Below are 25,615 nucleotides of genomic sequence, written 5' to 3' on the forward strand. Positions count from 1 at the left end.
TCAAAAGGGGCAGCCAGGTCTCCAGCATATCACTAGTAAGGGGAAGCCATTAGCCATCACACCCACCTGTGCACACATCTTTGTACACACACACACACACACACACACACACACACACAAAGCCAGTGTGTAACAGGCAAAGAGCTCACCAAGGACATTCCGAATGAAGAGTGGCCTCCGAGACTCTGGCAGATAAACACCCAGGAAGTAGACAGGAACCCCAGAGAGGGTGATTCCAATGCCAATGAGGGAATTGATGGTGTCACTGAAGAGGGGCACGATCACCAGAAACAAGGAGCATATGCAGAACACGATGGGAAAAAACAGGCTCAGCTGAAATTAAGAGAGGTGAGATGTTAGGTAAAGTGTGATGAGGGAATGGGGGAATGGGAGACGGGGAAGACCTTGAAGAGATGGCCCACCCCTCCTGGTCTGCCCAGAGTCACTGACCTTGAGAGGTCGTGGCCGATCAGGTTCCTTCCAGCGAAGGTAGAGCTGTCCAGCGACAGAAAGGCCCACAAAGAACCAGTAGCTGAAGCTGAAGTAGTTGATGAGCAGGAAAACATCCTCCACAGTGAGGTAGATGAGTGTCATGGTGCACTGGAGGGGGAGAGTAGAGGGAAAAGGAGTGGGCACTGTTACCACCGCCACCTGGAAACTCCGTCACTCAACAGTCAGCACCAGATCGGCTGAGAGCTGACTCAGCTTCACCAATGACCTCTGGCTTTTTTCAGTGACCCCCTTGGCATCAGATAGGTCCATTCTCCAGACCGGCCTTCCCTCCTGTCTCTGTTGGAGGCTCTTCCTGCATTCAATGCCTCCCTTCTTTTTGCAAGCACTTCAGTAACAAGCTAGACTCCTTTCCCCTTCTGATGGCAGACAGTGAGGCCCTCCTCACTGTGATGCATGAGCCTCAACGTGAATCACCCAGTGCCCTCTGAGACTGTCATACATGGGTCCCAACTACCTGGCTGAAAGAGGAGGAAGTGTCTCCAGAACCATCTCACTATCCTGGAGCCTTAAAAATGCAGATTAGCAAAACAGACCCATACCCCTGGGAAGAAGTATAACAGGATTTGCCCTCCGGAACAAAAGAGTTCAGGAAGACAGGAGTAAGGGACTATAGAGTCTGAGGAAAAGGTTAGATTTGCTTTAACTTCAGGATATGGAGTTCCCTCTACCTGTCTTTTCAGATTATCAACAAAGGATTGAAAACAAAAAGAGCCCATTCTAGAGACAGAAGGAGACCCAATACTGAGAGGAGAAAAGTAGGGTGCAAGGTGATTAATTTAAAAGCTATGATGTCAGACTGTCCTAAATTTATACATTTAGTGCTATTCCAATCAATATATTGAGGATATTTTTTATTTTGATAAAATGATACCACAGTTTATCAAGACAAATAAACAAACAGGTGAGAACTGCCATGAAAATTTCAGGGAGAGGGGGGAATTGAAAAAGCACCCTCAGCCCCACTTTAGTTCTCAAATACTCAGTATAATGCTAAATAAGGAAGCTTGGTGCTGATGGAAGGATGAATTGAGATGATTATACATTTAAGGGGCAAATTGCTGTACATGGCACATAAGAAGCATGCTAAAAAATTATCATATGATAAAAATCTGAAAACTGTGGGGACTTCCCTGGCAGCACAATGGTTAAGATGCTGCACTTCCACTGCAGGGGGTACAGTTTTGATTCCTGGTCTGGGAACTAAGATCCCATATGCTACAAGGCACAGCAAAAAAATCCTAAAAAAAATTTTTTTAATTTGTTTGAAAAATGTAGAAAAATGGACTATTCAATAAGTGATATTGGTATAATTGGCTAGCCATGTGACAAAAAAAATTAAGTAAATCTCTTCCTCATTCCATTCACCAGATATAAACTCCAGATGAATACGAAAAAAAAGTAATAAAACCATAAAAAAAAAGAAACTAAATGATAAAAACAATGAACTATATTTCAAATCTTGGAGTAAGGCTTTCCTTAGGGTCCTTGCTATCCTTTACATCTAATAACACCTCAGTGCAAATTAGAAAATGACAGTTCTTCAGGACTCCTTCCATCTGTCAGAATACTTCATCATTTACTAATTTTGTTGAAAGAAAACACTGTAATGCCATCTACTATATAGAAATCTATGATGCCTACGATATGAACAGAGGCTCCTAGGGTAGCTGGTGTACACTGGCCTGGATTTTTAAGTATGATTTAAAAAATAAAAATGAGGAGCTAGAAGGAGCAGGAGGAGAAAAAAGAAGCCACTGACAAAAGAGACAGATAAATCTGACTGATTTATATTCTTTTGTAGCATTTGCCTTTTCTATGTTTTACTTTTATGTTTTTAAAAATTGTGGGAAAAAGAAACATTGAGAGGTTCAGGAAGTACCCCAAGAAGCTAGTATACCTCGCCCCAACCAGTCCTCTCATAGACTCAGCAGGAGTACCACACAGGTATGTCCAATGCCCACACTCCCCAGCACAGCTTACATTAAACAGTAAAGCAGGGATAGGTGTGAAACGCTCAATGTGGATCATGGACAGGAGGTCCGGGAGGTGGCCCTCACGGGAGCCCACAAAAAACAACCTGGAAGGACAAGAGATGTGTCAGGAGGATCCATATACTCAGCCATGCAGCCACACTCCCCACTTAAACTAGGTTCAGGCAGGCCCAGAAGCCTGCAGGGCCAGTCTCTCAGGATCCTCCCATGTTCTCTATGCACAACCAAGCCAACCTTCACCTCCTTTATCCATGGATATCCCCACCATAAGCCATGACCCACTCTTACCCACTGACACCCCCACGCCTCTGCGATGCAACTCACCATCACCCAACTGATACCTCACCCTGCCATCACCCACTGGCACCCCAATCCATTCCCCTGGGGTACCCTACTCTGGCACCCCACAGACTTCCTACTTAACATAATGGCTTTTTAAAGAAGGGCAGCCAGACTTCTGATTGTCTGACCTCTGTTCATCTTCCCTGAGCTCCAGATACATAAAAGGTCAGGGAGAGTCTGGGACTCAAAGAGACAACTCAAGTTTCCTCTCTGCATCTGAAGAGCTCCACTGACTGGAAACAGAGCAGCTGAGGTGTGAAAGCATCCAGGTAGTCCGCAGCATCATGGTGCACATAGCACCTGGCTCGGGGTGGGCTGGGGAACAAAAAACTCCCCAAGAGATGACCACATCTGTGCTGGGAAGATGAGCTGGGGTTTTCCAGAAGATGAGTGTTGGGTGGGGACACAATATAGGCAAAGGCAAAAGAGGTTTAGAGGCAATGAAAGGGTGTAGCCTCTTTGAAGGTTGATACTAGAATGCCCGTAGTTCCAGGATAAGGTATGTGAGAAGTGTGCTGGGAAGAACTTGCTTATGAGGCCGTGCTGTGGACACTTAACTAACACCAAGAGCCAGCAGTGGCTCTAAAGGGCGGGCTTCACTGGACTTGACACAGAGACTCTGGTGGCATCACTGAGGCCAACTAAAGCAGGGAGAGGCCAGGGTGTGGGGCGAAGGCCAGACAAGAAGGTCATCTGGGACAACAGTCCCATAAGAGAGGGGGCCTGAATGAGGGTGGACACCCTGGCGGAGGACAAATCTGGTGGTCTTCTGTGCCTGCACATGTATTTGAGGCTGGGAAATGAGGGTGAACACCAAGGGAAAAATCAAGAGGCCAAGAGGCTGGGAATTCCCTGTGGTCCAGTGGTTAGGACTTTGAGCTTTCCCTGCTGAGGGCCCAGGTTCAAACTCTGGGTAGGGAACTAAGATCCCACAAGCTGTGTGACACACTCCCTCCACTGAAAAGAAAAAAAAGATGCCAAGTAAGGAGGGCTGATGTATCACAACTGGAGACAAGAACAGGTAGAGTGCATCTTAAGTTTGAGATATTTATGGGCCATCCAGGTGGAGCCACAGGAGTTGCTGGTATCATCTGGAAGGGTGTCAGAGGTTCACAAGGCTAGTATCTGTACTGAAGTAGAGAAGCAGTAGAAAAGGTAGAATGCTGGAGAGGACATGTAAGTGAGCCAAAGGTAGCGAGTACAGAGCCAAAGACAGCAGAACGGGTAATAAGGAGAAAGTGAAGAAGGTAACACAGGCGGAAACAGCTGTGCATTATCTTGACATGGCTGCAGTCCACTTTATGTGCAGGTCCACATTCTTACTCTGAGTCCCCTACCTTCATCCTGTCAATGCCACAAGATAGCTCAGGATGGACCTACTACCTAAGTATTTGGGGGCAACTGGCAGAGCCAGAACCTGGGAATCCTGGGACCAGGTAGCAGAATCAGCCTGGAAAGGCAAAATCAGTCCTCTCTCTGAAACAACAGTGCTCTAACAGGTAAGTCTTTAACAGGTGTGGGGAAGAGAGCTGGAGCCTACCTGTTGGCCTCAGTGTTTTCTATGATGTGAGGGGCAGAGTCGTCCTGTACCAGTACAGGTACACAGCAAGTGCTCAATGATAATTCATCACAAGAATGAATCCTGTGCTAGGCCTGCAGCATAATCCACAGGAACATAGAGTCTGGTCTGATCCCCAACAGGATGGCTACTGTCCAAGCTACTGCCTTCCTTCCTTGACCTCTTACCAATCTGTCCTCACCTCAGGTGAAAATGTGAGCTCCCAGCATACAAATGTTTGCACAAAGGCAAGCACATGTGTGCACACCTGCATACACAACACAGAGTACTAACCACTACACGATCGCATATACACTCTGCAAGTCCAAGAGACAGAGAAAGCAAAGGGGCTCTGATGGACTCACCTAGACCCTCAGAGAATTAGATACTGTGGTGTGTTATCAGTGAAGCAGAAACACAGTACCTTGATGAAGCGAAGATAGACGCGTTGAGGCCCCCAAAACAGGACAGGGCGACAGCAATGGGAATGGTCCAGCCAAACATGCCAAACGTCTGGTCAGCAAATGTCTGGGGACAGAGCACAGAAGGGCACTCAGCACAGGACAGAGTGTCCACAGCTTCCTGAAATGCCATCACTGCTGCAAAGCTCACCCTTAGGCCCAGACCCACCACGTGAAGTGGCTGCAGAAACAGAAGATTCAGCCATTCAGTATCAGAAGATGACAAGCAAATGGGATCCCAAGAGACTCACCACAGCTACAGCATCACTGCCAAGGACATCAGAAATGCTCAGCACTGTGTAATAGGCCACGTTGGTTAGGATGTAGATGAGCGTCACTATTGGCATAGAAATCCCAATGGCCAGGGGCAAATTTCTGTCAGAACAAATGAGACAGAACTACCTGGAACCAACCTCTCGTTGAGGGTCAGAGCTACCCAGGAATTCCCTGGCCTCTGGATCTTTGAGGCTGACTCCTCCTTCCCACATGGCTTAAGGGCAGGATGTGTCCCATGCCCTGGGCTCTTTCTACTAAGAGAGGAAGAAAGCCCCTTCTCTGTGAAGATGACTCAGGATGAGTATTTGATCCTTGTCCCAGTGGGACCACTGGGTCTCTCTAAAGGAATAGCGGTGTCCTTTAGGGACTGGAAGACAGGCTGGGGACCTGGCTGCTCAGAGTAAGCTTCTGGCTCCCCAGGCTTCAGTGTCAGCACCAGTCCAAGGTCTTAACATCTCAGCCCCAACTGGGCTGGCTGTGGCCAACCAAAGGACTTCTCCTCCAGGAAGGACCTTGGGGATCCTCCAACGTTAACGTGAGGCTGAGGAGCCAGGGGTTTCCCTCCCTACTCCCATCCTAGCCCCTCATTCCTCTGAGCTGGAAAAGGGGGGAGTAGGGAGAAGTGATGAGACACAAAGGAGGAGGGGTGGGAGGGGGCAAGTGTACCCACTATCAGCAGGAGTTCCAGCCAAGTTGAGGAGAATGGGATCTCGCCTTTACCTTTCTGGGTTTTTGATTTCTTCTGTTACAAAATTAAGGGTGTCCCAACCTGAGTAAGAGAAGAGGGCAGAGTAGAGGGCAAGAGAGAGGTCTCCCACATCCCAGGAGGAACCCTTAAAGGCATCCTGAAAGTGCTCAGAGTGTCCTGTGGGGGCAAAGGCAGGTGGGGGTGCAGAGAGGAGAAAGAGCAAGGAGGAGGAGGAGGACAGGAGAGATGGAAGGTGTAAAGAGAAAAAGGAGGGGGTGCAGGGCAGTGAGAAAGAGGAAGGGTAGATGGGGAAAAAAAGGAGAGAGGAGGAGCATCAAGAAAAGAAGGAAAAGCAAGCAGGCAGGGAAAAGAAAAAAAGAAAAACAATTTAGTACCAAAAGAACCACCACCTCCAGCTCCCTGTACTTCACCATCCCACCCACTCCTTCTGAATCTTACACTTTCCTTCAGCAGAACCTGGCAATCTCAGAAGAAAAAAAAAAGGCATTCCTGGCTGCCTTCTGAAGTGATAACCCCTCTTTGAAAGCCCTAAGGAATTGCCATTTCCTTCAAGAGACCATGCGGTCAGCCACAGCTCTTCCTCCTATTTTTAGAAAGAACCCTCTTTCACGTAAAGGAATCATTTTTTCATTAACAATTAGATCTTCCTGTGGAACTACTTCTCTTGGCCCAGACCACTGCCTATTTTGGTTCAATGGGTTTCTCAATCTCACGGAAAGAACTCTGTTGCTCTATTCGCAGTGGTTATTTCACAGGAAATGGTCGACTTTGTAGGAACTGAGATCTTATTTATCATGGGGTTTGGGGTTAGGTATGGGCCACCTCCACCTTTGGAGAGCCTCCCTAGATAAGTCAGCCTCCTTGAGGCCTTCAGAGACTGCACACTTGCAAGCCAAGGGAACAGCACCCCACTGTCCAAGAGACAGACCTTCTAGACACTCTAGTCTTATCTTTCAACAAGACCTAGACTTCTAAGGAAGCCTGCTGTGACCTCCTCAGAAGGCCTAAACCCATCCCTCAATGTGGCCAAAAGGGCTGGGTGTGCAACAAAGAGGAAGGAAAACAGAGACCCGCGAGCCCCCAGCATACCAGTCATCATGCACGACAGTTATTCCCAGGGCATAGATCTTGGGGGGAGAATTACTCAACTACCCAATTTGGCCCCAAGATATTTCAGAGACTCTAGGAACATCCAGATGGCTGGCTATACTAACTTGCACACAGGTACAAAGGTTCTAGGTCAGCTGCCTAAGATTCACCCAGGGCACTTCTTAAAAACATACCTTTTTCTCTGTTTGATTTTTTGGTTGCACCACGCAGCATCTTAGTTCTCTAACCAGGGATTGAACCTGGGCCCTCAGCTGTGAAAGCAGAGTCCTAACCACTGGACCACCAGAGAATTCCCCAAAACACATCTTTTTCAACTCCAAACCAACCAGAGTTGGATGGGTTGAAATGGGAGCCTCGGCTCTTCAGGTGACTGTAAACACAGCCAAGTTTAGAGAAAGATGCCCTAGAGAACTGGGATGATCGAGACATCCTTGGCCAAGGACACCTCAAGGTTTCTCTAAGGGGTCAGAGGATCTTAAGAGGCCTGTAACCCTCATTACCAACCTGCTGTGGTCTAGGAATGAAAAGCTCTCTAAAGTCAACACGCACAAAAGTCAGTGCCATCTTTGCAATGTTTTAATATTTTTGCTGAGAGCTGATTCTGGGAGGGAATGCTAAATAAGAGCAAGGCCAGATGAAAAGTAAAGGCTGCAAAATAACCACTCATTTCCAGACCCCAACTCCCCGCCACATACACCTTTCACCCTCTTAAGAAGGGCTGCGCCCTCCTCCCCACTGCCTGCGGTCACACACCAAAAACAGGAACCAGGGCTCACTTTATCTTGATCACTTTTATGACCCAATTACAACCCAAGTTTCAAAATCTCCTAGGCCCTTGGCTCACATCTTACAATACTCCCCACCTCCACAAAGGGATGGAGGCCCAGGAAACCCGAGAACAGATTTCTCATTCTCACTGACACAGTCTAGCAGGTACATAGAAAGAGCTGAGCAGTAAACCTAATGGAGTCCCCACATTGCATGTTTTTCTCAAGGAACCCAGGGGAACTCCCAGAGTCACCCACCCTCCTTCCCACCTGGGATTCTCCTTACCCTGGCACAGTTTAACAAGGCCCATGACAATGATGGCAATGAGTGCCAGGACCTTGGCATAAGTGAACATGTCCTGCACACGTGTGCCCCACTTGACATAGGCGCAGTTCACAAATGTCAGCAGACCTAGGAAGAAAACCACAACGTCAGTGGCAGGCGTGAGATGAGGGCACCAACGCCCAACCTCTCTTTACAAAGCACATCATTTGTATCCTGTCTGCCTAAGGCAAAGAGGCCAAAGGACTGGTCAAAACCAGAACAGGCAAACGGGGTACATCTTCTATCTGCCCCAGCTGAGAGAACATCCCACCACTTTGGACAAGATACAAAGGCATGTACTACTGCATATTCATACATTCTGATAGCCAGAACCGTTTCTGGAAATTCCCCCTAGGCCCAGGAATGGTGAACTTTACCCACTCTTCCTCACTGAGACTCCCAAAGTTTCAAACCCCCTGGGGCATTAGAGACTGGGGACAAGAGAGGTCCAACAACAAATGAGGTCAATTTCAATGCAGGTGGCAGGTCACCGAGGAATTAGACAGGCAATGTTTTTATTTTTAAAAAGTCTGTCATGTGCCTGACAATTTCACATACATCCTCTCAATTAATTCTCACAACCACAACAGACATTCCTATTCCCATTTTCTGGATGAGGAAACGAGGTTGAGAGAGGCCAGCTACCATTCCCAAGCTTACATGGCGCCCCCACTGATCTCCCCCACCACCATTTCTATCCAAACATCCTAATTCTCAGATAGGCCTGTGGAGACGTGGACTCGCATCAGCACTGCTGGCTTTATGTTCCAGCTCCTCACGTACCTCAGTGATATCTGGTCCTGTGTTAGGGCTCCCACCACCTTACCCCTGCTATACAGGAACTGCTCTAATCCATGGAGAGAACACAAGAACAATATCCAAGGGGCTCCACAGTGATACCTCTAAGTAATGCCCCTAGCCTCCAAAAATGACTTTTATGGGAACCTCAAATGTTATTACAAAATTTGGGGGCCCGTCCTCCTGGCCATATCTGCCTACTTCTACCCTCGCTGTGCACTATCCTTCAGCAGACCCTCTCTGTACTGATGCTGTATATACACATAAGAGAAATATCCTCCCCTCCTCCTTCTGCCTTAACCAACAGCAAGTCCCACTTTCAAGGTCTAATTCAGTCCCCACTCCCTGCAAAACCTTGCCCAAACACATCAGCCCGCTCCTGCCTGAGCTCTCTCTCCCTCAACCTACCATGTCCTCACTTCACAGCACAGCTTAGAACTGTGTGCTATGGTCATAGGGACACCTGTCACAGCAAGGTCCCTCTCTCTTCCTCAGGCATTTGGGTGGTACTTCCAAGGATACCACAAATTCTTAGTGGGAAACAAAAGCATACGGTTTTCTTAAGCTTATTGCCAAGCAAATATAGGAACTGATGAACCATGGTTGGAATCAAGATGGTGACGACTTTCATTTAACTGCCAATCCCCTGGAGCAAGGGAACTTTCAGAAAGTTGGACATTCCTCCACGCAAATGGAGAGGAGAGCCATCAGCCAATGTGTGGTTATAAATATGAGTGGCTGAACAGCCTCCACAGGGCACTTAAAGAGCTTTCACGTAGTACTCTGGCAAATGACACAGGTGCTTACTAGTCAGTCATAAAGATGTGTGGCAGCAGGGGGTCAAATAATGGCCAAAAGGGAGGGGAGAAGACCAAAAGAATGCACACTGTCAGGCAGGTCTTTCCAAGGACCTGCCCTGCTAATCCAAGTTCATTGTGGGGAGCTAAACCTGGATCAACTAGTGAGGATTACCTAGTTCACAGCCACCAGTAATCCAGACTCCTGTGCAACAGAGTCAGCATATTTTGAAGTACTTGCCAGGCCCCTTCTTGGGAACTGCTCCTCCTACCCTATCATGGCTGGTAGAGCCCAACTGCGGACCCAAGCTGAGCCTATTTGATCATCTCTGCCAAAAATATGAGTTCGGATGCCGAGACCGAACCTAGCGAACAGCAGCTGGGTCAGGAGCAAGTAAAAATCACATACAAGCCCTTGTAATAGAGGAAGAAAAGCCACAAAAAGCAAAGGAAGTGGGACTACAAAAAGAAGCAGAAGTGACAGCAGTCTGTGAGGAGCTGTGCAGCTTGTGAGAAAAAAAGACTGATGAAAAGACGCAGAAATATACACAAAACAGAGGTGGAGAAGAGACAATGACGAGGAGGCAGAGACGAAGAGAAAGAGACAAAAAAGAGACAGAGACAGAAAGATGGCCACATCCATGGAGAAAAAGGCTGTCTTACAACGTCCTGACTGCGCTTACTGTGCTCTGGTTTCCACCACGAAGATGCGACTGCAGGATGGGGAGAGAAGCTCACACATTCCTTGGCCAGCTGACAGGCACACTCTCCTCTGGCTTCTGCTCCTTCTCCTTCCCTCTATCCTGCTACAAACTGCCCCCACGGCTTGGTCCTCTGTGCACACAGTGGGAATTCAACAAGTAAAAGCACCGCCTCATGGCAGCCCCTGCAGAGCCCCTACTCAAAGGCCAGCTGGAAGGATACAGAAGAGCCTGGTCATTGCCTCAGGGAGGAAGACTAAAGCTGAGAGGCAGATTTTTTTCACCGTACACCCTTTTATACTTTGACCTATTTACCATGCACATACACTTCTTTCTCAATAAAAGTACTTCATTTAAAACAACATGTAGCCAGGGAGCAGGGCCAAGTGTAGAGTAAGGTGAGTAAGGAGCCTACGACATAAAAGTGAAGGAGGCACTCACTGTCACGGATAGCTTGGCAAACCTTTGAGTACTGGCCCCAGGAGCCTCGCTTGCTTCACCGGACTCTCAGCCCTGCCAGAGAACACAGAGCTCCAAGAATAGCATACCAAGCAAAAGCCAACTACCTCAACTGCTTTCCTGATTCTAATTAAGAAACAAAATTTTACCATCTGACCCCCACCCCTCCTGCCTCCCAGAACTCCCATTCCCATCCAAGGATCCTATCAGAGCTCAAGCACCAGACAACCAGGCTGAGCCTGGAGGCCACAATTCAACTACCACAATAAAAACACCCAAGTCCTCGCTCTTCCATGATCTCATTTCTCTCCTGAAAACCTGCACCAATGGCTGTGGGACCCATGTGAGGGTCTTTTCAGGCTCTCTAGGGGACTGTTGCTGGGAAATACTCAGATAGCAGATACAGATCCAACCCCTGTGTGTGTGTGTTGATCATTCAGTCGTGTCCAACTTTTGGTGATCCCATGGACTACAGCTCACCAGGCTTCCCTGTCCATGGAATTCTCCAGGCAAAAATACTGGAGTGGGTTGCTATTCCCTTCTGCAGGGGATCTTCCCAACCAAGGGATCTAACCCAGGTCTCCAGCACTGCAGGCAGATTCTTTACCACCTGAGCCACCAGGGAAGCCCCAGACCCAATCCCTAAGCAGAAACAATCCCCAAAGGTTTTGTGGCAAAGATGGCTATGTATCTTCTAATATCTGTTCTTCCATCTTCCCTTAGTAATAGAAATTTTAACTGGAGTCCGGTTGCCCAAAATAAAGATGACATTTCCCAGCCCCTTTTGCAGGCAGGTGTGGCCAAGTAATTAAGTGGTTAACCCAGGGACATAAGCAAAGTTTCACATAAATTACACCTTAGAGGAGTATCTTTGATGGGTGAGAGGTTCTTTTTTTGTGCTTCCCATTGGCCACATGCAGACATGACTAGAGCTTGAGCATCCATCCTTGACCACCAGCCAAAAGTCACATGTTGAAAATGGCAGAGCCATAAAACAGAAAGAAGGAACCTGACTCCCTGAAGAATTATGAAGTCATTCTACCAGCCCCTCACTGCCTACTTTTAACATGTGAGAGAAATAAATTTCAATATGCCCTGAGCCATGTTCCTTTTGGCTTTCAGTTGTTTGAAACCCAAACTAATCCTGATTAATCCATGTGCCCTCAGACAAACCTGCACCTCTTGCTGATAAGGAGATGGCCTAACATCTGAAGCTGTAGTTCTAGTTATGCTGATTATCACAGCTTCCTTCTCCTATAGGAGAAGCACTGGAAGGAGAGGGAACCTCCCAATTCCTCCCACAAACAAGCTGGGTATGACAAAGGGTCGTTCAAGGATAGAGGAGTACAGTCCTGAACAACAATGACAAAGTGGGAAAAGAAAAAGAAGCAGAAACAAACATCTTAGGAGAGAAATGTTCTACAAGAGTCCAGAAGTAAACCCTTCCAAATGGAGCTCCCAGAATCAGAAGCTGCCTCTGGGCATGTGTATGGATATGTACTTGCCTTCTTAAAAAAAAAAAAAAAAAAAAAAAAAGGCCTCCTCTTTTTTTAATTACACAAATATACACATTGAGTCTTATTATCAAAACATTCAAACTGTATATAGAGTTAGAGTCTAGGACCTTTGAGCAACTGTTGTCAAGACCAGTCCTCCTCAGGCCTGTTACTGTTAAAGTATGAAAGCTGTCTATGTGTAACAACAATTGACCAAAATAGGAGAGAGCAGCCTTCCTGCTCAGAGTAGAACCTTGCCCAGAAGAAAAAAAAAAAAGAACCCTGCCCAGGCATGAGTCCAAGACAGCAAAAGGCAATAGGAAGCCATTCAGACATCACACAGTGCTTCCTCACTGCAGTCTCACCAAATAAACTGCAGCCTTACCAAATAAACCCTTGCGGACAATGGAGTCTCAGCTGTGAGCAGACCTCTGCTGATGCCACGGTGTCAGTACTGAACTGACTTCCATGTCAGTTCATGGCAAATATTCTTCAATGATGTATTTGAGTTTACATAACAGGATCCCACAAAGATAAGTGCACCAAGACCTAAGCCAGAAACACACACTTCCCTAAACAAATCAAGTACTCCTACATAATGCTGAGCAGCTGGGTTACCAAGAATGCTGCTGGTCACCTGGCCAGAGAAAGGAACTATGAAACCTCAAGAAGTGTCATTTGCCCCCGCAGTCCCATAAGTGAATTAGAGCCCCAAGCATATTGAGTTCAGTGGGCAGCCTGAGGTCCCACTAACCACAGAAGAGCCCAAGATCCCAGAATATATATGACTAGAATGACAGTTTCTAAATTTCAGCACAATTGACATTTTGGGCCAGAGAAGTCTGTTGTGGGGCTGTCCTGTGCGTTATAGGATGTTCAGCAGCAGCATCCTTGACCTCTACCCATTACATGCCAGCAGCATCCTTTCCCAGAAGTTGTGACAATGAAAACTGTCTCCAGACCAAATGTCTCCTGGGAGCAAACTCACCTCCAATTGACAACCACTGTTCTTATATAATGAGTAGCTAAGACAATCTGAAATTAAAAAAAAAAAAAAGCTGCTTGGATCTATCTTCCTGCAGTGTAACCCGGGACCGGGGTGGGGGGTTGTCATAAGACACGATCTAAAATAGCAGTGCCTTAAGGACCCAAGAAGGTAATATAAATGAGCAAAGACAAGTATGTCTGGATATAAAATAAGAGGGAGTGGAGGACTGGGGTGAACAAGAGACTATATGCTTCATTTAGAGGAGTAACCACTATTCAAATGCAACTGATGTAAGAATGGAATATAGGTCCAAGTTTGCCAGAACTCTAGATTTTTCAAGAGAAAGGGCAAGTCCTGATTTTTAAATGTTGGCAAGTAATTCAAAATTTTTAGAACACTGTATAGGCCCAATACATGTGTGGACCAAGTCTGGTCTGTGAGCCATAGGCTTGCAGCTTCAACCTAGAGTTAGCCACATGGAGACTGCCTGGACCCCTTCTTCTAGGATGGAACCTTAACTGTCTACCCTGGCATGGATATAACTTCTTTAGGCAGTCTTCCAATTAACAACCTGGATCCCTGTCATGTCTCAGTTTCAAGACTGACTTAATTCTCCTACCTGAGCCTCACAGTGGATTCAGTGCAGATCCTTGTTTTTTGCCCTAATTATGACATAATCGCTTTCTTCCCATGTATATCTCTTGAGACCAAGCTGCTTTCAGAGCCACCCCTGCCCAAGGAGGCTCCCTCCAGCACACCCCAGCTTAGCTGGATGATACCTCAACCTGATTCTACACCCTAATTTCCAAAGAGAAAAGTAAACTGAGCCCTAAAATCTAGTCTGTTAGGATGGGTCAAGGTTTTAACAACTTGGCTGCAACTTTGACAAGTTCCTGCCCTCAGGCCTGCTTTATGAAAAAGCCTTAGTTTCTAGAAAGCGAGTGTTCAGAATTCAAATACTGAGTAATCTGAGTAAAGGTACATTTGAATAAAAGAAGTTATATGATATAACCACATTTTCTAACAGGTGAAGCTGCTGCTGCTAAGTCACTTCAGTTGTGTCCGACTCTGTGCGACCCCATAGACGGCAGCCCACCAAGTTCCCCAGTCCCTGGGATTCTCCAGGCAAGAACACTGGAGTGGGTGCCATTTCCTTCTCCAATGCATGAAAGTGAAAAGTGAAAGTGAAGTTGCTCAGTTGTGTCCGACTCTTAGCGACCCCATGGACTACAGGCTACCAGGCTCCTCTATCCATGGGATTTTCCAGGCAAAAGTACTAGAGTGGGTTGCCATTGCCTTCTCCGAACAGGTGAAGACTCTCCTTCAATCAAAAAATTAGCTCCTAGTGTGGAGACAGGCTTCCTAAGCACAAAAAACAATGGGAAAAATGATAAAGGAAAACAAGATTTAACAAATAAAAATCTTCTTTATATGAAAAATGATGTAGAGAAGTGACCTTTGACTTAGGGCTTCCCAGGTGGAACTATGTAAAGAATCCGCTTGCCAATGCAGGAGATGTGGGTTCGCCTCCTGGGTTGGGAAGATCCCCTGGAGAAGGAAATGGCAACCCACTCCAGTACTCTTGCCTGAAGAATCACATGGACAGAGAAACCTGGCAGTCTACAGTCCATGGGGCTGCAAAGAGTCTGACACGACTGAGCTCTCTGATTTAGTTATTCTTGGAATTCATCCTGAGGCCATCACCAGACCAATGCACAGATACTTACAGGTACTCAGAAAGAGTACAGATTCATAAAACCTTCTAAAAAGCAACACAAAGAAACTTAAAACAGTTTAATTCTTTAGACACAGGGTTTTCTCTTATATAATTCTACCCTATTAGAATATGAAAAAAACTCTGAAGATGATTTCTACACAAAGATTTCCCATAGCAGCATTATTTTTAATAATAATATTATAAGGCACTCACTACATGCCAGGCAGAGAGAAGTATTATAGGTGTACTGATTCGTTTATTCCTCACAACAATCTTTTCAGATAGATACTATCAACAAACTGAAAAAAAAAAAAAATTGCCTGCCCTATCAGCCAAACAACGGATGCTACAGCCATCAAGCCATTACAGCTGCCTCGCAGGGAGCCCCAGGGGAACTCAGGATGAAACAGGATGCCCACCAACTAGCAGGCAGCCACTCCCTGACGCAGTACCCTGAGGAGACTCAGGATGAGAAAGCAGAGGTACATATCAAAGGAAGGATGTCAATGACCCCTGACTCTTCTCATAAATAGAAAAGCACTAAATTCTTTAACCTGGGATATCTGGTTTTCTTTAATTAACAGTAATCTTTTGGGACTTCTCTGGTGATCGAGTGGATTAAGACTCTGAGCTTCCACTGCAGTGGGCATGGGTTCAATCCTGGTCAGGGAACTAAGATCCATATGCCTCGACGCAAAAAAAAAAAAAAAAACAGTAATCTTTTAATGTTCCAATTACTGGTATTTGCTGCAAAAATTCCTATATATCCTGGCTCCTCCCTTACCTCTTCAGAAGCTATCTTGAGATGCTGTGCCCCAGGCTTAAGTCCTCAGTTTTGTCTGCCAAATAAAACCTAACTCTCAACATTTAGGTTGTGTATTTTTTTCCAGTCAACAGTACAGTCAATATTCTCATTTTACAAACAAGAACACTAAGGCAATAGTCATATCTCCTCCAAGGTCAATAGCTACTCAATGGTAAAGCTGGAATCAAACCCAGTCTAGCATGGGAGCCTATGATTCCCCAGCCCCCAACCCTTAATTCCCCCAACCCACCCCGCTCCCCATGGCATGCAGGGCCTTAGATCCTAGTTTCCTGATCAGGGAGCAAACCATGCTCGCTGCAGTGGAAGTGAGGCGCCTCACTGGACCACTGGGGAAGCCCCCCCTCCACCACCACCACTGCCGCCTTTTCTTGGCCAGGCAGAGCAGCTTGCAGGATCTCAGCTCCCCAGCCAGGGACTGAACCCAGGCCACGGGTTCAGAATCCTAACCACTAGGCCACCACCAGGGAACTCCTAGGGAGGCTATGATTTTAACCATTACACTGCCTGGAAACTACTTCTGTGTCCCAAACCACGTTTTCTAGCAATATTTGATGAAAGGGATTTAATATTAAAAATTTTTAAATACAGTATACAAATCACAAAGAGTATGATCATAAGGGTTGCTGTGTCCAACTCTTTGTTGCCCCATGGGCCATAGCCTGCCAGGTTCCTCTGTCCATGGGATTCTCCAGGCAAGAATACTGGAGTAGGTCACCATTTCCTTTCTGACCCAGGGACTGAATCTATGTCTGCTGCATTGCAGGCTGCACTGCAACCACCAGGGAAGCTCTGATCTCAAGGGTACTTCTTTAAAATGATGAATAAACAGAAAAAAAAAATACTGGGAGGTATTTCACACAATATTTATAGTAATAGTTCTCTCAGAGGTAAAATCATGGGTGATTTTAATTTTCTTTTTTCTTTTTGAGTTTTTCTAATTGTCTGTAGGGTCTATGCATTATCTTTTAATAAAAAGAATATATATATGTTACTTAAAAAATGTTTCTTTTGAACATTTCACAAAATGGAGGGAAATTCATGATATACTAAGTTTAAAAAGTAGAATATAAAGTTATATACAAAATATGGTTCCAATTCTATAACAGAAAGAAATGTGACTGAACTATTAAAAGTACTCCTGTCTTGGGGTAGATTACAGGTGATTTGAGGCTAATTTAATTTTCTCCTTAACAAACATGTTTTATAATCAGAAAATTACTGCCTTTTTTAGAGATCTCAGTCAGGCTAGAGACCCCTGGTGAAACCCTATCAGATACATAGCTGAGTAACCACCTTCTCTCCTCCCACGAGTTATCTGTAGAAAAGTTTCCTTTAATATCTGTCTTTAATAAATTCCTTAAAGTCAGGAAGCACAGCATATTGTACAATCCTTTACTGCTAACTCCAAGGTACTGTCTATTTTTAACACTGGATAAACCGCACATACTGCCAAAGTTTTGCAAGCAAAGATATGGAAAAAAACAGTATAATTAAGTGCCTCTGGCAGCACCGTGCTAAGAGACACAGGGATTTCTGGGTCACTTCTCAGCTAAAACACTAGCTTTACTGGACCAAGTTCACAATAATCTTCTCTCCCGTCCAGTGATTTCACACAAAATTCCTCCTTACTACCTCATTAGAAAAAGGAAGATAGAGAGAGATCCACTGGGATCTCTCAGGTTCTGTCCTCAGAAATCCAAATACAGGGAAGAAGCCACCTTCCTTACTGGCTGTAGAAGGAGCTTGTTTACACAGTCTGCATAAAAGAAATCTGAAACACCAATGGGAAAAAGCCATTTTGGTGTGGTGCCTGCTGCTTAGATCAACCTGCAGAGAGTAGAAGTTGCAGGAAGGAGTGGTTTCACCAGGAGCCTACAGGATACAAAGTCTTGGGACCCCCATAGTCTAAAGAAGACCATTTCCTCACTGATGACTTTAAACTGTTTTAAGATTAAAAGAGGGGAAGCAAAATAACTTTTTTGGGGGGGTAGCAGAATAAAGGCCTCAGCACTGAGGGATTTTTCCTGGGTCAAGTTACAACTAGCCATATTGACACCAATCTAAACATCTGACAAGATAAATATAAGACATTCACCAACCTGTCACGTAGACTAAGGAACAGAACTCAGGGACAGCCAAAAGTGGAAGGAAAGCGAGGCACCAAAAGCCACAGACAGGTTCAAACATCCCCCATCCCTATCATTTACCCTCACTGATCTCAGGAACAAATGACTTCGGTAAAACTGCTTCTTCAAAAAAGTTAAGATGCCTCTCTTACCAATACATACGCAAAAAAGCAAAATAGGCTGTTCAAATATAAATTACCATTAGAATTATAAAAATCACCCCCCATACACATTCCCCCACCAAGCCCTCAGACTTACACATGCAGGCTGCAGCGAGGAGACGGCAGGCCAGGTACGGGGGCTCACAGGTGGGAAAGGAAGGCTGGATGATGTAGTTGGCAAAGGTGATAGCGATGATGGCCTGACCAGTGGGCTCAACAATTAGCAGTGAGGCCCAGAGGCGGATAAAAGCAATGAAGCCCCCAAAGGCCTCAAGAATATAAGCGTAGCTGGCTCCAGATTTGGTGATGGTGGTCCCCAGTTCTGCATAGCAAAGGGCACCCACAACGGAGAAAAGCCCACCAACAGCCCAGATGACCAGTGACAACCCATAGGAGGCAGTGTAGACCAGCACGCCCTTGGGTGAAACGAAGATTCCTGAGCCGATCATGTTGCCTACTACCAAGCTGATGCCATTCAGCAGAGAGATCTCCTTCTTCAGCTGCATAGTTTCTGTGGCCCGCTGAGGCAGCATGCAGTCACCTTCTTCCTCCCTAGGCTGGCTGGCCTCAGGAATGAGATGGTATGTGGGTGTGGGACTCTCCAGCTCCCTGGCTTCCATGGCAAGTGGTTCTTTCACCTGTGTTTACTACAGCCTGGCAAAGAATATAAGTATTGTTAGTCTAGGGTAACGGCTGATAACGCTCTAGTTTAGACCTGCAAAGCAGGCGGATTTCCCTACCCACTTCTTACGTAGGGACCATGTGACTCATATACAGACCTAAATACAATGAGCCTGTCTCAGTTCCCACCACAGGATACAGAGAAATGGAGGCAGGCTAACCTCCACTACTCCAAGACAGACACCAAAAGGGCTCAGGCACCATATGCTGGTGACTTCCAACAGGATGCCCAGAGTAGGCTAACATTAGGTTTATCCATAGCATAAATTCTCCCTGAGATGTAGGTTTTGTTCTGTTTTTTGGCCTTTTTTTTTTTTTTTTTTTTTGATGTACTGCCCAGCTTGTGGAATCTTGGTTCTCTGACCAGGGACTGAAGCTGGGCCCTCAGCACTGAGAGCCTAGAGTCCGTACCAATGGACTGTCAGGCAATTCTCTATTTTGCTCTGTTCTTGCCAACTTAAAACCTGCAAACTTGCCCTGCCGAGAAGACCAAAGTCCCAGTACTAGCCAGCCTGCCAGGCCTCTCACTTTCCATGCCCACTTACCTCTGCCCAAACATAAACAGGCACTTCTGCAGTCTCTAGCCACATGTGGAGAGGTCTATAGCTACTCCCAGGCCAGTAAAGAACATGAACATGTGATGGGAAGGGCTAGGAAGATGCTAAAGATAGGGCATAACGCTATTGCAGAGACTGGACCAAGGAGAGAAACTCCATGAAAATATACACCCATGTGTCGCTATATCCACAACACTCACCTTACTTCCCACACTGCTGCTTGCCCATTCAACCTTTCTTTTTCAAAAGTGCCCTAAAGAGAGGGATAACATAATAAGAACAGAAGGAGAAAGAGCATCCAGGGGGCACCCTAACGTGAGACTCGTCTGCTATTGGCTTATTTGCTTTCCTCCTCAGCACACCCCTCACTACCACCTGGGGGTGCCAAGAGATTTCCCCTTAACAGGACCCAGAACTTTGACAGCCAAACAAAAACTGTAAGGCTCCTCTTATCCACAGATTTGGCATTGGAAGGCAACCTGTAGGGAGATGGTGTACACATGTATGTATACACACACACACACACACACACACTCACTGCTACTTTTGGATAACGATTGGGCCAGTCCAGAAACCTCAAGGAAGTTGGATCCCATACCAACCTACGGATGAAAAACCCAGACTCTCTCAGAGGAAGGCAAGCACCTTCCTAACCTTGCACTCAGCAGGGCTTTCTCGCTCCCTCAATTCCTGTGCCCTAGGAATTGGGAATTCAGATCCCCAACCCCTAGTTCATCTTCCTCATCTTCAGGAGGAAAGAAACTGACAGGCCACTTGATTCCACCCAGGAGGGGTCAGTCCTTTAAGGTCACAGAGATAACTTCCAGGAATAAGAATGGGAACAGTACATCATCTTCCCAGAAGCTTCTCATCTAGTCACAAAAATGGGTATGCTGGAGTCCTGCCTCATGGAGCTCAGAGCAAGTGAACCACAGCCACTCAAGAGTGAGTAGAAAACTCCAATCTCCACAAGCCCCACTCAAAACTCCTGCCTTACCTGCCCCAGCTCCGCTCGAGAGTCTAGACCTCAGCCTGAGTGAAAAAGCTTCTCTGGGGCCTTTAATAACCCTTCCCCTACTCCCAGAGGAGTTGAACCAGCCTACTTCTGCTTATTATGAGGCTTATTATGAGGCCTGGCTTTAAGGCAGCACCACTTCGCCTTTCATTCCTGGCACCAAGCCATGAAGGTGACTCTCTGCAAGCACGTGGGAAAATATGTGTTTTCACGTATCTGTCAGGTGAGCTCAGATATGCATGAAAACAAAACTAGGAAACACCAGAGGAGCCTACCGACTCACATGAATCAGGTGAAGGGTCTTCATTCATCAGTGAGTGCTTTCATGTGTATACTCTATGCATATTAATAAACTTGATTGTTTTTCTCGTCAGTCTTTTACCAGTCTAATTTACAACACCCCACCCAAGGAACCTAAAGTGGGTGAAGGGAAAAGGTCTTTTTCTCCCCTCCCTTAAATTCCTTAAAAAAAAAAAAGTGCAAAGATACTTAGGTTGCACTTTTTCACTCACCCCAACATGGAGGCAAGCAGGGAACCCGGCCTTCCCCTATTTATCACCCTAGCTGGCAGGGAGAGGGTTGGGGCTTGGACTTCTGATACCAGGCGTGTATGTTTTCCACCAAACAGTTCTGCAACGCCAAGCAGATCTGGTGTCTGCTACAGTTTAATCAACTCTTACACCATCTACCTGAAGGCAGCAACAGATTCCCCAGGTTAAGTGCTCAATCCTACTAAACAGCCCTTTCCCACCCAACTTAAGAGGCCAAATTGCAAGTCCGGTTGTTCCTTTGCCTCTGACCAATTAGCTATGAATCAGAGGTTTTACTACTCCCTCCTCAGGTTCAATTAATTTGCTAGAGCAACCCACAGAACTCAGGAAAAGTTTACTTACTAGGTTACCAGTTTATTGTAAAGGCTGTAACTCAGGAACAGCCAGATGGAAGAGATGCAGGTGGCAAGGTATGGAGAAAGAGGCATGGGAAGATCTCCAAAACTTGCCCTTTTGGTTTCCTTTTGGATGCTTCATTACAAAGGCAACACTAATCAAATCACTGACCATTGGTGATTGATTCAACCTCCAGACCCTCTCCCTTCCCAGGAGGTCAGACCTTAACTAAAACTTCCAACCCTCTAATCACAGGGTTGGTTCCTGGGGCAAGCAACCCCCATCCTCAGAGGATCTAGATGCTTCCAAAAGTCACTTCATTGACATAGACTCATGAGTGTTGAAAAAGGCTTGTTATATAAATAACAAAAAGATATCCACTTAACCTTTATTGATCTGGAGCTATTTGAGGAACTGGGAACAAAACTAATATTATAATAAAAGATGCCTCTATGGCTCTTATAAGGACATTTCAGGAGCTGTGTGACAGAACAGTGGACAAAGACCAAATAAATATTTTATCACAGGGTGGGGGGAGAAAGAGAGGTAAGCTCATTTCACTGGAAAATTTTAAAACAATATGAAATGTATTTGCCTTGACTTTTAACTTTCACTTAAGATATAGCAAGCTGAGAAGAGCATCACTCCCACTCCAATGTCAAGAAAAAACAGATAATCTACAGAACTATAACTTTTCTTGAAGTCATTAGCAAGATGAGGTTACAGGCCAACCAACGAGACTGAAATTTAAGGAAAAACGAGTATCCCCAGAGAGATGCAAGCTCTGGCTTACCTGTGGCAGGAGAATGATGGAACCACTATACAGGCAGGAAAGAAGAATTTAGGTACAATTTTTAATAAATTACTAAAGGTCAAGTTTAGAAATTTATTACTAATAAAAGTCAATTAAAAGCCATAGACACTCCAAGTGTTTTTTCCAGTGAGACCTCAGTGGGTGCTCACGGGAAATACAGCGCCAGAGAAAGCCTCTCAGGCAGGCTGGCCTGGAGGAGGAAAGCAGTGACTGCTCTGGGAAAAATACAAAGGTCCACCTGCTCCCTTCTCTAAAGAATACAATCTTAAACCCCTGGGAAATGGGCAAACTCTGTCACTCCCAAGACAGCTGAGACCGAGTGAAAGAAAAATAAAACTACCCTCTTTGGCTGGGGGAGGGGCAGGAAATTCTGGTCCAGACCATAGGAGGTGGCAGGCTCACCCAGAAAGATCCACTCCCCAGACTCATGGCAACAGGGCCTGCCTAAGGCTGAGGCTGATCCAAGACAACAGAGAACCCCTCTACTCCCCACCACCAGGTGAGCAAGCATCCAGCAACAAGGCTGCGGGAGAGTGTGCACTGAGGCACAGGTGCACAAAGAAGACCTAAAGCTGAGGGTGGAGCATAAACACTGAGAAAAATCCACTGTCAGGGCCGGGGGCACTTCCCACGTGGCTCAGTGGTAAAGAATCCACCTGCCAATGCAGGAGGCACAAGAGACGCCGGTTTGATCCCTGGGTCGGGAAGATCCCCTGGAGTAGGAAATGGCAACCTGCTCCAGTGTTCTTGCCTGGAAAATTCCATGGACAGAGGAGCCTGGTGGCTTATAGTCCATGGGGTCCCAAGGAGTCAGAGGTGACTAAACACACACACACACACACACACGGCAAGGAAACAGCAGAGGAATTTGAAGCCGCTAGTGCACCTAAGGTAACCACAGCAACAACAAAACCCAAACCCAACTCATTTCTGACTCAAACCCCCACATTAACAGGCTAGCAAAAGAAGACCTGTACCCTCTGCCCAGAATAAAGTATATACCTCAGTCTCTACTTTCCCACATATTTTATCTGGTAATCAGTAACAAATCACAAGCCACCTAAAAAAAGCAAGAAAAACAACCCACTATCAAAAGGCAAATTAATCAACAGGACAAGACTTAGAGATGATCCAGATATTGCAACTATGAGATAGTGAATTGAAAATAACTATGATTAATACATGAAAAACTTTAATGGAAACATTAGCCAACATGCAGGAACAGAGGTGGAATTTCAGCAGAGAAATGAAAACCTTAAGAATCAGAAGTGGGGAAATAAAAAAAGAGCACCTAAGAGTTGTAAGACAGGGAATTAATTCCCTGACAGTCCAGTGATTAGGGGTCTGCACTTCCACTGCAAGGGACACGGGTTTGATCCTTGGTCAGAGAACTAAAATCCCACATGCCTCCAGGCACAACCAAAAAAAAAAACAGAGAGAATTCTATGACAAAATCAAATGGTCTGAGATAAATATTAAAAATATAATTTTTGCTTATTTTAATTGCTTTAGAATATATCTAACTACCTAAAGCAAAAACAGTAGCAATACAGTGTTAATGCATATGTAAAAGTAAAATGTATGACAACGGCACAGAGACAGAAAAAAAGAACTGGGAGTTAAACTATTGTAAGGTTCTTATATGTGAAAATGATGTAATACTATATAAGGTATATGTTGAGACATTATATATAAACTACAAACTGGACAAATTCTAACTGCACAACTTAATAAATATTTATACATATGTACTATGGAAAAATATTATTTAAGATAGACTGTAATTAATTAAAGATGTACATTGAGAAACTAGGGCACCCACTAAAAAAATAAGTATAAACAGTAAGCCAACAGTACAGCTAAAACAGATCAAAGAAATACTCAGTCCAAAAGAAGGTAGAAAACAGAAGCAAAGAACATATGAAATAAATAGAAAACAGGAAACAACTAGCAAAGCAGCACATTTTAATCCAACCACATCAATAGCAACACAAAATGTAAATGATCTAGACACATCAATTATAAGACAGACATTGTTGGGTTAGATAAAAATGCAAAATCCAATATGCAATTTATAGGAAGCCCACTAGAAATATAAAGACATAAATAAATTACAGATAAAAAGATGGTGAAAAACCATATAACAATAATCAAAACAAACAGGGAGTTAACTATAGTAACATCAGACAAAAGACTTCAGAGTAAGAAGAAAAAAAGAGACATTATGTAATGATAAAGAGGTCAATTCACCAAGAAGAAAATTCTGAAAGTGTATCTCCTCCAACAGGATAGCTTCAAAATACATGAAGCAAAAACTGATAGATCTGAAAGGAAAAACAGATAAATCCATAATTATAGTTGGAAATGTCAAGACACTTCTCTGTCATCAATAAAACAAGTCAACATAAAATCAGCAAGGATCTAGAACACCTGAAAATGGAAGGCCCCAACATAGTTCTTGGCTAAAATTATGTGAATTCTGAGGGGGAAAAAAAAGGGCCTCCAACAATAGGGCTTACCTCCATAAAGGAGACGGATGTAGCTCGGGAGTAGGAGACAGACTTACAAAAGGAAAAGACTGCTTTGGCTCCTCAGTTTCACCACAGAATAACCTTATTATCTACTGAGCTGGTTGGTATCAGACCATAGTTAGAAACCCTTCCTCAGTTGCTGCTTGAGAGGTTTAGGATCAATTTCAAACTTAGCAGGGCCTTATCACTAGACCCCCTGCTGCAGACTAGTCCCTCCCATGGTCCAGTCACACTGAATCATTTGCAGTTTCCAGAAACCGAAGGAGTCCAGGGCTTCCAGAGCTCATCAGACAAACGTCTTGGCTCATATACCCTTTGTCTCTAACACAAATCTTTGTTTCTAACACCGTTCTCCTACCTTTTTCCTCAGCATTCTGGCTGACATCTTTCTCCACACATTTCCTTGTGTCCCTGAGTGTGTATGTCTCAGTCTCCCTTGCTCTAAAAGTCTCTAAAATCATTGTTAAAGACAAATTCCATTAAACAATTCCACGCACCCGTTCTTGTCTTGAGAAACTAGTGTTAAACCCCACTTGTAAGGACACAGACACAGCTTTCTGATAGCTTTTATCCTATTTTCCAAGTTCCTGAGGCAAATAATAAAGAATTCACCAGACCACTAAAATTTCATGAAAATTTAACCATGAAAATAACATATGCAATTTTCTGGGGGGAAAAAGTGGATCTTTCACAGTTCAATTATGAAGAATATTTTACAAGCTAGATTTGAAAACTTTTATAATTGATGACTATGCCAAAAAAATTGCCGTCGAAAAAGATAAAATCTTAAATGCGGTGACAACACGAGGACCTTTTTTTAATTCTTTGAGTTTTACAAAACTTCACGATGAAAAAAAAAAAATTCACGATGAAAATGCATTGCTATTTTTAATGCTTAAACTTAAATTATATGTGTATATATTTATTATTTATGTTTATTTACTATTGTACTTTATTATTTCATAAATAGTGAAAATTATGTGACTGTTTAGGTTTGAGTTTTCACCTA

General features: G+C 44.9%; 1 protein-coding gene across 6 annotated transcripts in view; it reads right to left on the reverse strand.

Moving 5' to 3' along the window:
• Window positions 1-25,615, reverse strand: part of SLC7A6 (solute carrier family 7 member 6) — a 32,405-nt gene that overhangs the window by 4,242 nt on the left and 2,548 nt on the right. For 3 of the 6 annotated variants that reach the window (XM_070388121.1, XM_070388123.1, XM_070388124.1), the window contains exons 3-12: window positions 24,326-24,399; window positions 19,560-19,612; window positions 18,219-18,775; window positions 8,014-8,139; window positions 5,862-6,006; window positions 5,117-5,240; window positions 4,829-4,932; window positions 2,494-2,590; window positions 451-600; window positions 150-333 (exon numbers count right to left, since the gene is read on the reverse strand). In XM_070388121.1, coding sequence (XP_070244222.1) covers window positions 150-333; window positions 451-600; window positions 2,494-2,590; window positions 4,829-4,932; window positions 5,117-5,240; window positions 5,862-6,006; window positions 8,014-8,139; window positions 18,219-18,741 — 1,453 coding nt within the window. In that variant the 5' untranslated portion in view covers window positions 18,742-18,775; window positions 19,560-19,612; window positions 24,326-24,399. Of the gene's footprint in view, window positions 1-149; window positions 334-450; window positions 601-2,493; window positions 2,591-4,828; window positions 4,933-5,116; window positions 5,241-5,861; window positions 6,007-8,013; window positions 8,140-18,218; window positions 18,776-19,559; window positions 19,613-23,077; window positions 23,136-24,325; window positions 24,400-25,615 lie in introns of all 6 variants that reach the window. The other 3 variants (XM_070388125.1, XM_070388126.1, XM_070388122.1) reach the window with 3 other exon arrangements.

Source organism: Bos mutus, chromosome 18, assembly GCF_027580195.1.
Source record: "Bos mutus isolate GX-2022 chromosome 18, NWIPB_WYAK_1.1, whole genome shotgun sequence".
Classification (NCBI taxonomy): Eukaryota; Metazoa; Chordata; class Mammalia; order Artiodactyla; family Bovidae; genus Bos; species Bos mutus.